At 35.9% G+C, this 13,408-nt stretch overlaps 1 protein-coding gene across 2 annotated transcripts in view; it reads right to left on the reverse strand.

Annotated features, from left to right (window-relative positions):
- GBE1 (1,4-alpha-glucan branching enzyme 1) overlaps positions 1-13,408 on the reverse strand; it is a 283,180-nt gene that overhangs the window by 41,119 nt on the left and 228,653 nt on the right. For both annotated transcript variants that reach the window (XM_043593882.1, XM_043593881.1), the window contains exons 13-14: positions 4,020-4,204; positions 2,265-2,395 (exon numbers count right to left, since the gene is read on the reverse strand). In XM_043593882.1, the coding sequence (XP_043449817.1) occupies positions 2,265-2,395; positions 4,020-4,204 (316 nt within the window). The remainder of the gene's footprint in view (positions 1-2,264; positions 2,396-4,019; positions 4,205-13,408) is intronic.

A 13,408-nucleotide genomic window follows, 5' to 3' on the forward strand; every position in this document is an offset into this window, starting at 1 on the left:
CTTTATTTTTTCTTTTACTTATCTCCTGTTCTCCCATGGAACCTTCCCCAGTCCCTTCTCATTTACCGCATTATGCCTTACAACCTAGTTTGTTTTCATACATCTCTTCTCCCCCACTGGCTTAGAGTCAAGGACAGTTGCTTAACAAAGGCTGCAGTAGATCCCAAGTGTACTGTAAATTGTAAATGTATTTTGGCTTGATTATAAAAAATTATATTTTGACTGTATTTTTATTATATCACATTTTCAGGTATAGAAAGATTTAGTGTAGGGCATTAGCAGTTTGGGGCTGAGAAGGGTCATGTTATGAGTTGCTATACATCTAGTATTTATTTGCATTTCTTTACAGAAATGTTGAGTACAGGGGCGCCTGGGTGGCGCAGTCGGTTAAGCGTCCGACTTCAGCCAGGTCACAATCTCGCGGTCCGTGAGTTCGAGCCCCGCGTCAGGCTCTGGGCTGATGGCTCAGAGCCTGGAGCCTGTTTCCGATTCTGTGTCTCCCTCTCTCTCTGCCCCTCCCCCGTTCATGCTCTGTCTCTCTCTGTCCCAAAAATAAATAAACGTTGAAAAAAAAATTAAAAAAAAAAAAAAAAGAAATGGTGAGTACATTTGCTCTTGGAACAGTATAGCTATTCTTCAGTGCAGGTAATCCCATCACATTGATGGGAGCATTTTATATGTTAACTGGGGCACATTTGGGCTAGTAGTCACAGCCACAGCCATCTCCCCTATGCTCTGAAGTCATGTGGAACTGTGCTCTGCTGGGCAGGAAAAGGGCAGGGAACCATCGCTCACCACACTCAATGTCACGGAATAGCACAGGGTAGTGGTAACTGCTGTGGGCTACTTAACTAGATAGCACTGTCCTGTTCTTTACTGTTGGAGAAATGGTCTGTCTGGGTAACCACTTCACTTCCAGAATCCTACTTCCTGAGTCCACTTTCTACTTCCTGGAAACCCAAGGTAGTTCTCTTGATCAATAAGCCAGTTATGGTGATATAATTCTACCTCCTAGAAATGTCTTTGAGGATGTGAGACTGAATTCTGGTCAACAGAAAATAAAAGAAAATTTCCTAAAGTGACTTCATTCTTAAGAGGAAAAAAAAATCTATTTGCCTTATGTTGTGTCTGAAGGTTATGTTTGGAACCATAGCTGTTGTCTTATAACTATAGCAGGTACCATCCTGTGGACACTGCTGGCACCTTGAGAGTTGAAAACAAAAGGAAAGAATGAACCAGGGAACTTCGTGATATTGTCACAGTGCAGGGGTCACACTACCTCAGGGCTTATTATGTGGCCAAATACATCTTCCTGACCGTTCGAGTCAACTGAATAGGGAGTTTCTTATACTGTAGCTAGAGATACCCTGACACATCGGACTTCATGGTGGCACGAGACACCTGCTCAGGTGGCAGATGGTGATCACTGGTAGGACTTCAGGGAAGAAGAACGCTATTTACACTGCCTGCTTCAAAATTTGTGTTGGGTTGTTGCGAGGTCCTGAATCTTTTTTTTTTTTTTCATGGATCTGGTAAATCATAATGTCCTTAAAATACACTGCACTTTCCCTTTTGCAACATTTACCACACTTAAAATTCCTAACATTTTTATTCTTCACTAGTTTAAAAGCTCCATAAGGGCAGTGAGTGTATCTGCCAGGAGAATTCCTGTATTTACAGGACCTAGCAAAGCGCTGACACACCAGTGTTCAATAAGCAGACACTCAGCAAATATCTGGGAAATGAATACATGAATGACTAAATGAACATCAGAAACATTCTCTCTGTCATTTCCTTTGCTCACACTCCTATGCCCTGGTTCCTCACTGGTTCAGGCCTTCAAAAGTGAGCTATGTCCTGCATTGGAGGAGACAGGAAAGAGAAAAGGGAAGGAAGCCATCTTTACAGCTATCGTCTCCATCCTCGGTGGAGAAGGGGAAAGGAGATGATTCTCAAAGGCAACTTACAAAATATTTTCCTAGAGAAAAACTACAGTCATCTCCTGAAGTGCATATGGGATCAAAATATCATTTAAAAAAAAATGTTCAGAATCATACTTTTTAGAACCAGGATGAAGCTTAGGATTGATTCAGCATAACAGAGCTGAGCAAAGATTTACCAATCAACTATTTCAAATTCCTCATTTTTCAAAAGAGGAACTGAGAGCTACTGTCACCAAGATCAGCATTAGTCTTTCTTAGTTTCTATGATGTAATAAATAATTGAAAGCAGACAGTAACATTCACTGGCAACAAAAAGGATATTTTCCTGGCAATGTTGTTCCAACTCGGTAATCAGTGTAGCTCTTGCTTGGATGAAAGTTGAAAATAAAAACAAGGCCTGCTCTCTCAAAAGCGATGATCTTATTGCCTTCGTGCTTTTCACTCACATAGGCCTGCAAGAATTAACACATACATCACATCTAAATAATACCTAGATGCTGTTATAAGCAGATTATGTATTAAAAAGTGTTTTGGTCTTTATTGATAGCCCTGTTAGCTATTAAGTCAACAAGTGAAAATGCCAGCCAATTATGTTTTTTAACATGTTGCAATAGTGTCATATCAAACTGTAACAATAGTCTCAAAAATGGCTTAAAGTATAAAAATCTCACTAGCTATAGACAACTTCAAACAAAGCATAGATGATTAACATTGTGGCTCAGGTTTTAAGAACACAGTATGTATGCTGCATGTAAAATGTGTGTGTGTGTGTGTGTGTGCACGCGTGCGTGCATACGCACTCGTACGCATGCTGGATCTGTTTACAAGTGAATTTTCTTTAAGACTTTTAGTCTCCAGACTAATGACTTAAGCTACACAAAATTACATTTTAAAATAAAATGTAACATTGTTATTGTACTGAGATTTCTGAAGTTGTAGTTATCTTAAAAACTTTACATTATTGCCCACCTTTGTCAGATTCAATGGCAACATAATGTTCTTTACAATGTATCTCTTTTTTTTCTAATAAAAGAGAAGGTATAAAAAGAAATTATATCTACAAGGTCTCCCATGTTATACATCATGTTTTCAGTAGGCAGTGAGAAGCATTTGCTTTTTCACCACCACCCCCTTGCAGCTCCAGCTTTGAAAGGACTTATTTCCATGCATATCAGCAGAGCCACTCTTGGTAATTTAGCAATGTGAACTAAGACTCTAGAGTAAACAGCATGCCTTTTGGTATTCAACATTGTTCCTGTTGAAAAGGAGCATCATTTTGCTCTCTCTTTTGGAAATTGCATTACTAATAAATGTGATTAGGGCATTCGTGTCATGTAGCCAATCTTAGTGAATATATAAGTACCTTTGTTCAACCATTAAAAAAAAAAATCATAGACACCAAAGTAAAAACACATCGACAGTAATTTCAAACAGCACCAGTAAAAAGTAAATGGATTATAAGTAACACATACTATATGCTAATTTTTGCGAGGGAAAAAAGCCTGTATAAAATTTGCACCTGTTAATTACATTTTCTAAAACTTATTGAAAACGGGGACTTTAATTCCAGAGGAGAATCAAGCTCATGAAAAATACAAAACAGCATGCAGGTGTAATGGCATCTAGTGAGATGACAAGTTAGAGCAGTAAAGGAAGGAGGGGCGGGGGGAAGAATAAAGAAATCTACATGTTGTCCGAGTAGTCTCTTTATGACAGCAAAATTATTTATATAAAGAAAAACAGTCAAAACAATTAAGATGTTTCTACAGCAATTTCCAAAATGGACTCCATGCCGAGCTTTTGTCATTTATTTTAACCAAATGAAATAAAAATTACTAAATTTAAACAGCAACAAACTAAACAGGAGAGTAAACAGGGCATTATGTTTAAGATTTTCATTATCTATCGGAGAGACTTCAATGACATGTTTTGACAACCCGAAGTATGTTACAGGGCACTACACACTGAATAATAAAGTGCTGTTTAAAAGATCTGCATATAGATTTAAATCGATTGCCATTCCAAGCATGTACAACATTGGTGACTAAAACATAACATTTAGAATAAAGAGCTTACCTGTGGAGCTGAAAGCCAACCACATCTTTCTTCCAATTTATTCATATCCCTGTCAAAGTTATTTAGGAACTTATAGCGAAGGAGGTCATCATCAGTTAAATGAAACTGCCTTCTGGCATAATGGTAGCTCTCATTATTTCCTTTTCTTGGGAAGTCTAACCATTCAGGATGGCCAAATTCATTACCTGTGTGGAAGAACACATATAAGCCTCACCCAGTAATATTAGCATTTCTTCCTAAGGTGACTAAATAATTATATCTGTTAAAGTCCTTAAAATCAGTGTAGGTTATAATTTACTATAGCTGCACCCTGTGAAGGATGTACAACCCTGCTTCAAAGACAGCACAGGGCAGCACAAAGGGTACCGACCGCATCTAGACCCAGAATTTCAGGGTCTGGTGTTAGTCTGGCCACATAGCCCTTGCAACCTTTGTAACATACCTTTTCCTCATGCAAAACTGAGACCAGTTATCTCTATCATACTTATTTCATCTCTGAAATAAACCCACTAGCTCTGAGTAACTTCAAAAATTTGTTTCCATAATTTCTGTAATCTGTACAATGCTTTACAATTTCCAAAGGCTTTGAAGGCACATTATATTTTGATTCTCAGTGGGAATCTTTGTTATATTCATCTCACAGATGAGAAATCCAGAGCATTGGACAGTTAAGAGAGTTGTCCAAGCTCACACAGATAATAAGTACAAAAAACAACTATTACAAGTTAGTTCTTCTGACTAAAATCCAAAGGTTTTAATGAGGTGCTTTCTACCTCATCTCCACATTAGGCAAGTACGTTTTAAACTTCAGGTGCCGTAGAAACCCAAGTCTTCACTCTTGTATTCATTTTTCCTTATTTCTTTCTCAGATCCATGTGTTACCATTAGATGTATATCTTTAATTTCAACTGCGTGTGTGTGTGTGTGTGTGTGTGTGTGTGTGTATGCATGTGCTTACCTAGGACACTTGATTTAGAACTATTTAAATATTATTTCTCACTATAATGATGAGAACCAGAAAGTCAATACACTTGAAAAATGAAATATAATAGTAACACCCACATATTCTTCATTCTCAAAATTGAATTTAGATATTGGTTGTCTAATAGATTGGCCCTTATTGTTTTCCCCAAGGTGGATTTCTACTTTACAGTTTTTTTTCCCTTAAAAATTAAATACTACTTTCCAAAATTTACTTTCATTTGCCACTTTAATGCTGCAATTTTCTGAGTCACAAGTTTCTCCTTTGTGTTAGAAAGTACTATAGCCAATACGAGTGTCCTACTTTAATGAAACTAATACAATGATATTCCAATAAGTAAAAACTAGGAAGCTAGGATGCAATTCAAAATGATTTACTGTAGACTTGCTTTAAAATGGTAACCCTGGGGCGCCTGGGTGGCTCAGTCGGTTAAGCGTCCGACTTTAGCTCAGGTCACGATCTCGCGGTCCGTGAGTTCGAGCCCTGCGTCGGGCTCTGGGCTGATGGCTCAGAGCCTGGAGCCTGCTTCCGATTCTGTGTCTCCCTCTCTCTTTGCCCCTCCCCCGTTCATGCTCTGTCTCTCTCTGTCTCAAAAATAAATAAACGTTAAAAAAAATTTTAAAAAAATGGTAACCTCTGCTAAGAAATGCTGCAATTTACATTTAACTGTTTGAGACCAAAGTCATTAAAATAAAAATAATATCCAAACAAATATATCTATAGCAGTTTCATAACAAAGTGTCTACAAACATTTTGCTGAATTCTAGCATTTCAGTCTAAATATTTCTTACTATTTTGCCTGCTATGTGAAGAGGAGGGAACTGGATTTCTGATTCTATGGGTCTATATTTACTTTAGGATATCTTCAAGTGACATAAGGAATTTTCCTCTGCCATGCTTAGGAGTCCTGCTTAGGTCTGGAGCCTGATTCACAGCAGTCCATGGGGTACCTGCTTGATCATCCATTTAGTTGGCAAACTCATGCACCTTCAGAATTGTAGTAGAGCACATTCTTTACTGATAAGGAAGATACTGCCAGCCTGGGGGAAATTAGATGTCTAAGTACTAGTGAAATTTCAACTAGTGGAGAACTTTGGAAAGACTAGAAATGACAAGATGTAGCTAAAGTTTAGTAGCCTACATATTGGATCCAGCCTTTCTATAGGCACAATACTTTTACTTTGGTATGGCCGTGATCTCTGGGTTGACTACCATATTAATCAGCAATTCCTTTAGCCTTTTCTGGGGGAGACTTTTACATCATTGCCAACATGATTATCACACAGAGGCAGCAGCAAATGCTTAATGTCTCTTATTATCTGTCAGGCACATGCATTGCACATGAATTAATTCATTCCATCTTCAACAACACTAAAGTAGGTAGTATTACTGTCCCAAGTTTATAAGTAAGGAAACTACAGCATAGAAAGTTATTAAGTAGAGGGACCTATGAACCCAGACAGTCTGGTGTCAGCACCCTGACTCTTAACTCCACCATATTGTCAGAAATAAATACCAGGGAAATACAGTGCAAAGAATGACCAACCTCTCCTACATGGACAGATTCCAAGCTAATGGAATGCCATGCACAGATGCATTGGAGCGAGAAGGTGAGATGTAGTGAAGAGTTGGTCGAGCCATGAAACAGGGTTAGTGGAGGGGAGAAGTGGGACAGACAGGATTAGGTTAGATTAGGACAGGCCTCATAAAATTAGGACCTTACATTACAGGCAATAGGGAACTAAAGGCTATTTTCTAAGTTGGGGAATGAGGAGTCCAAATGCATTTATTATTAAAATACCTTGACGGTGTGAAAAAAGACACTGGATATTGGGGTAGTTGAATAGTACAAAAACTAACATGGAATCCAAAATATAAGGTAAGAGATGACAAGAGGCAGCAGGAAGAAGGAAAATAATGATTCAAATTCATTTCATGTACACTGTTGATGGGAATGTAAATTGGTACAGGTACTATAAAAAACAGTATGGAAAAGTAGAATTATACTATATGATCCCATAATTCCACTACTGGTTATTTATTCAGGGATCACAAAAACACTAATTCCAAAAGATATATGCACCCTATGTGTATTGCAGCATTATTTATAATACCCTAGAAAAGGAAGAACCTAAGTGTCGACTGATATATGAATGGATAAGAAAGATGTGGTATGTGTATGTATATGTGTGTGTATAAAGTATAGGAATATTATGCAGCCATAAAAAGGAAGAGGTTGTGCTATTTGTAACAACATGGATAGACCTAGACGGTGTTATGCTAAGTGAAACAAATCCAACTGCAGAAGGCAAATACCATATGATTTCACTCATAAGTGGAATGTAAAAAACAAAACAAAATAAACAAAAAACCCTCAAATCAACAAAAAGCGGAATCAGCCTTGGAAATACAGTAAATAAACTAAAGATTGCTGGGGCACAGTGGCCAAAATAGGTGGCTGGAATAGGAGATAAAGGCTTCCAGATGTGGAATGAAAAAAATCACACAAATAAAAGGTACAGCATAAGAAACATAGTCAATGATACTCTAATAGTGTTGCATGGTAACAGATGATAGCTAAGTTTGTGGTGAGCAGAGCATAATGTATACATTTGTCAATCACTATAACACTTGAAGCTAATGTAACATTGTGTGTCAACTGTACCCAAACAAAACAAAAGGAAACAAACAAAAACACAAATGACATTTACGAGGTGGAAAATAACAGGATTTGATGACTGCCTGATCAATGCAGGTTGTAAAGAAAAGGGAACTCTAAGGGTGGTTTTAAAGTTCCAAGCTCGGTTGACTGAGTAGTGCCAGCATTAACCGCACTAGAGAAAAATGGTGACAAAGGAAGTGTGTGGGAAGGAGATACTGAGTTTTTTGGCATGCTAAATTTAAGAACTGAAGAATACACAGGCATCCGTGGATATATAATAACATTGATAAAAATAAGGTACTGAAATTCAGGAGAGAATTGGGGGTGAGGACCAAGAGTAATTTGTTAAGGCCTCACTAAGAGACAGTAGATATACACACAAAAGGAAAAAGGCCCGTGGACAGCATCCTAAGGAACTGCCAGCAGAAGATTAATTAGAAAAGACTGAGGAACAATGGTTACCAAAGTAAGAGGGACATCCAAAGAAATATATCAAAGGCTAAGAAGAGTTTCAAAAAGAATGGTCAGTGACAAATGCTATAAACTAAGAAACACTAAAAAAACAAAACAAACCACAAAACGAAACAAACCAAACAAACAAAAAAAAAAAACAAACCAACCCAGAATTTGCTATATTACCATCCATTTGGTATAGGAATAAAATAATGTAAGGCTGTGCTTTTCCATCTATAGTAAGCTCCAGAGGAGGTTTATAGATTCCAAGGAAGCTTATTAAAAATGTCCATCCTCCAGATGAACATTCAGTACCTGATTCATTACCTTTAGGCACATTCCCAGACAGGAATTACATTTTCTTCAACCTCCCTGTACTGAAAGGAGGTGGGCTAAAGGCCACACCTGAAGGAGAACAGGGTAGAGATTTGAAAGTTCTTTACATGTCTAAGTAAAAGTTATGCATTATCATGCCCATGGACACAGCAAGACTTGTGTTTTAATTCTAGTGAGCCGCTTGTATATGAATGTAGGCAATCTAATCTCTCCAGTGCTCAGTTTACTCGTTTGTAAAATAGGATAATATGTTTCATAAACACTCTTTTATGATTCAAACATGGTAAATGAGGTGCCGGGCACAGGGTCTGGCAGTTATCAGCTTCTAATGTACAGAAGCTTTCATGTTACACACGTCTGCGCATTACTGATGCTGCTCAGCAAAGAATTACATAAAGGGCAATACATGAGAGTTATAATAAAGCTAAAATCTAAGTGAGGGAACTGATTCACCCTACTCTACAGCAGACATACAAGTAACCAGGATGAATTCAACAGGTAACTAGTTAGTTGACTCCTCTTATTTTTCATGGTACAAACTTATTCCTTTCTTTAAAGTACTGAAATTCTACACTGATGTAATTATTCATTTTTTTTTTTTTTTAAGTAGGCTTTATGCTCAGCATGGAGCCCAATGTGGGGTTTGAACTCAGGACTCTGAGATCAAGACCTGAGTTAAGATTAAGAGTTGGACGCTTAATTGACTGAGCCACACAGCTGCCCCCTTTATTCATATTTTTAATACAAACCAATTTTCCTAAGCCAAGTGTTAGTGACGTTTAAATTATCTACTATTTTAGACATTTAAAAAGCAGAATTTAGTGTGAAAATAATTTTGCTATAAGACACCCATACGGATGGGGTAAACCAGATGGCTATGTTAGGAATACCCTCTCTACTTTCTTCCTTTGTTATTTCTACCTGTTCATTTTGTAAAACCTCTGAACATGTTCTCAAGGGTTATACATATATATATATATATACGTACATATGTACATATGTATATATGTATATAGGGTTGTTATATAAAAAATATAATGGTATATATACTACACATATACTATATATAGCATATATATTTATATACTATATTTATCATTTACTATATAAGTATACATAGTATACAGTTGGTTACATTCCACTTAAAATTAACATTTTAGGAACCGTCTAAAACTAGAGTTCTGCTTTAGCTGGAACACTATTGACACTTGAGGCTCCCATATCTCCTAATTTCTCCCCAGCTTTCTAGAAAATGTGACCTCAGGTTATAGCCTCTGTTGCTTGTTATCTTTTCCAACTGCCTTAGGTAGACTAAGAAGGTGAAAGTATAAATTCTCCACTGTATGGTTTAGTTTCTCTCTTAGAATTCCTCCTTGGCAGTATAGTTTTCATCAGTATAGAATGGGATGGTGTTTGACCAAAACTACTGAGGATGGTATGAACCCATTTCATAATCTGATCAAAAGCTAAGTACCTGGTCCCCAGAAACACACACACACACACACACACACACACACACACACACACACACACACACTGGATATACCTTAAGGGCTTATGAATTCCACTCAAAAAATGATACAATGTGAAATCACATTATCATTTATTTCTAACGTTCTAGCATGAAAATCCACATCCTTATAATCTATAACATAAATAAGGATTTAAGAGTAGCACAATTACAATGAGCTAAGGTATACAGATTATTTAGAGGAATACAAGACACATAATATGTGACAATAAATATTACTTTATTATAGTATTATACTTTCTTTTATTATGGAAGTAACACACTCATAGACACATTTAAAAAAAAAAACACAATTGCACACACACCCACACACATAATCTAAAATCTTATGAAATAACCACTTGCTATGGTCTGAATATTACTATTCCCCCAAAATTTGTATGTTGCAATCCTAATCCTCAATGTGATAGTATTAGGAGGTAGGGCCTTTGGAAGATGTTTAGGTCATGAGGGTGAAGCCCTCCTGGATAGGATTCATCTTCTTATAAAGAAGACTCCACAGAGCTCCACTGCCCCTTCCACCAGGTAGGGACAAACTAGAAGTCTGAGAACGGGAAGAAGGTCTTCATTTGACCGTCCTGGGACTCTGATCTTGGACTTCCAAACTCCAGAAAGCATGAGAAATACATTTCTGTCGTTTACAAGCTACCGGCTCTGTGGCATTTTGTTATAGCAGGCCAAGTACACTAAGATAACACTGTTCTCTTTCAGTAAATATTTTATGTATTTTCATTTATATCTATAACTGTATATCTGTATCTCTATATCCATATACATAACCATCCTCCCATCTATCTTATCTCCCTATAACTTGTTTTGAAGAAACATAGACTTCTATGCTATTTTGAATTTTAATATAAGCATTCTCCATCTCAAGAAGTATATATCTCTCCAGGATGGTACTTCCTTATGTGTATACAATGCAATTTTATTTAACCATTTTCCTCATGTTAGTCATTTTGGCTTTTTTTATTTTTATTTTTTTACTATTTTATTCTTATAAAAGGTGAGCAATTTTATAAATACATCTCTGTACACTTGCCTGGTATTTCCCTCACAAAACTGAATATGTAGAATAGCTGTTGAGAAGGTAAAAAGCAGATATGATTCTAAGAGAAAACACTTCCCAGGTTTTGAACATGACTAATTATTTTAAGACATAGGCACAAATTAACAAGCTGTTACTGGAAATAATGTTCACCACACACCCACAATTATATTCTTCAGTGCATATGTTTAAAATTCTACTTTAAAAGTATTTTTAATCATTTGAATTTAAGATTTCACTTTATTGTGCTCTAAGACTTGTTAATTTTAAACATTCATCTTTTTAACAGCATATTAAAAATTATTAACAATTAATAAAAAGCAGGTTACATGAGGTCAAATTAAGTACTTGAAAAAATAAAAGACAAAGATGAAAGCAAGACAAATGTTTGGTGTCATAATCCAATTTAGGATTTTTTTTTAATGTATTTTAACTTTTCACTTCATTTATCTTTTATAAGTATAAAGTCACTACTTAAAAAAATTGCAATAGCATATTTATATATTATGAAAAATGAAATTGAATTTCTAAGTTAGAAAAAAGAGTCATTTAAAAAATTCAAGATTTAATGAAGACCCTATTCTAGTAGAGAATTGTTTATTAATCTCTATTAGAGACTAATTTAAATTTTCTGAAAATCTCCTGGACAGGCTTCTTTTTAAACCAAAAGATAGAGAAAGTTGCATACAACAAAGAAATAGATAGAAAAATTATGTTAGTGATTGCAGACAAAACATTCTACAGGGTGGCTTTTGAATGTTATCTCTGTTGTAAATGAGCTGACAAGGGGCAAATTAAGTTTAATGTAGACAAACGCAACATTAAATTTCATATTTGGTCCAAAACTGTAAACACAAGCATAAAATAAATGGAAGCAAATCACAGAAAGACTTTCAAAGTGACCTTGGAATAATAGTGAACCATTCTCAGACTGAACAGAGAAAACTGGAAAATGCCTGTTAGTATCTTACACTAGCTCACAGCTCACAAACCTAATGAAGAAAAATACTACCATTAAAACAAGTTAAGAATGTTCTTCTCAGCTATGGTCTACAAATTACTTAGGAAATGTGGCAGCACTTGAGACAGTACAGTGAAATATGGCCACCCAAATAAGCTTATAACTAAGGGCTGCTGTATATAAAGATGGATAAAAAATCTAAATTTATTCAGGTGATGGCACAAAAGGTAATTGATTTGTTTTAGCACAGATAACTTGATGGAATAGTAGACACATAATATGAATAAGTATTTTAATTTAACAAAATAAAAATAATGTATGTATATATACCTCCAAATCATATACAAATGTTATGTATACATTCATATATAACATATGTATATATTCCTCCATGAATGCAACAAGCATTTGTAACTTGGAGTTCATGTATTGCTAGGGATTTCCTGATATTTCATGCAAAATGTTGTATGCATATTCATCTGTGTGTGTTTCTGAGGAGAGAGATGTTTCCTTCACATTCTCTGGGAGTCTGAGTCTTAAAAAAGGTAAGAACTACTCACTGTATTAGTAACTAGAAGAATGGGTCATAAAGTAAGGGTTTCTAAACTATATAAAAAAGAAAAGAAAATGTGGAAGCCTAAATTGAGGGAAGCATTTTTAAAACCTTGAGTTGTTTTATTCAACAGATAAGAAGCTTAGAAAAGTCACATTTAAACTGACTCTAGCACACAGAGGCAATGACTGTGACACTCAGGAACAATACTTCTAAGTCAAAAATATGCATTGCAAGTAACTTGGCATTAACCATCAAAGGATGATCTTTCTGCTTGTTAAATTATGACTATGATCACTAATGTAACACATAGAATGTTACTTATTTCCAAATGAAGGGAAGACAGTAATTTTTTGAGCTGTCACTTGGGCTATTTTGTAAGAGAATTCACAGTTCATGCCATGATTCACTGCACTCACTATAGTAACAGAACTGGGTGCTTCCAGAAAAACTGAAAGCTCTGGCTAATAAATAAGTTTAAAACAAAAACAGTGAAGCAAGTGACTAACATTGCTAAAGTTAATTAATGATTCTAGAAAATTCGACCAAGTTCCTTCTTTCCTTTCCATTTCCTCTGTAAACAGCACCATTCATGTCTGGTTAATTGTGAAAAACCTCTAGGCACAAAATTCCTATTGGGATTGCTTTTCCTGTAATTAATTTTTTGCTGTTTGATGTAAAGGTCCAAACTATAAATTGACAAGAAGCCAGCTGGTTCAGTGATGAAATCCGAGACAATACAACTAATGAAAAAAAGCCCCAGCTCTATTAGCTGAACATTTTGATTAGCAGGTTTGTATGTTTTGTTTCTCTAAACTGTAATGCATACTAATTTTACCTAGGAATTAATTAAAGTCTATCAC

This window comes from Prionailurus bengalensis, chromosome C2 (assembly GCF_016509475.1).
Source record: "Prionailurus bengalensis isolate Pbe53 chromosome C2, Fcat_Pben_1.1_paternal_pri, whole genome shotgun sequence".
In the NCBI taxonomy this organism is placed as follows: domain Eukaryota; kingdom Metazoa; phylum Chordata; class Mammalia; order Carnivora; family Felidae; genus Prionailurus; species Prionailurus bengalensis.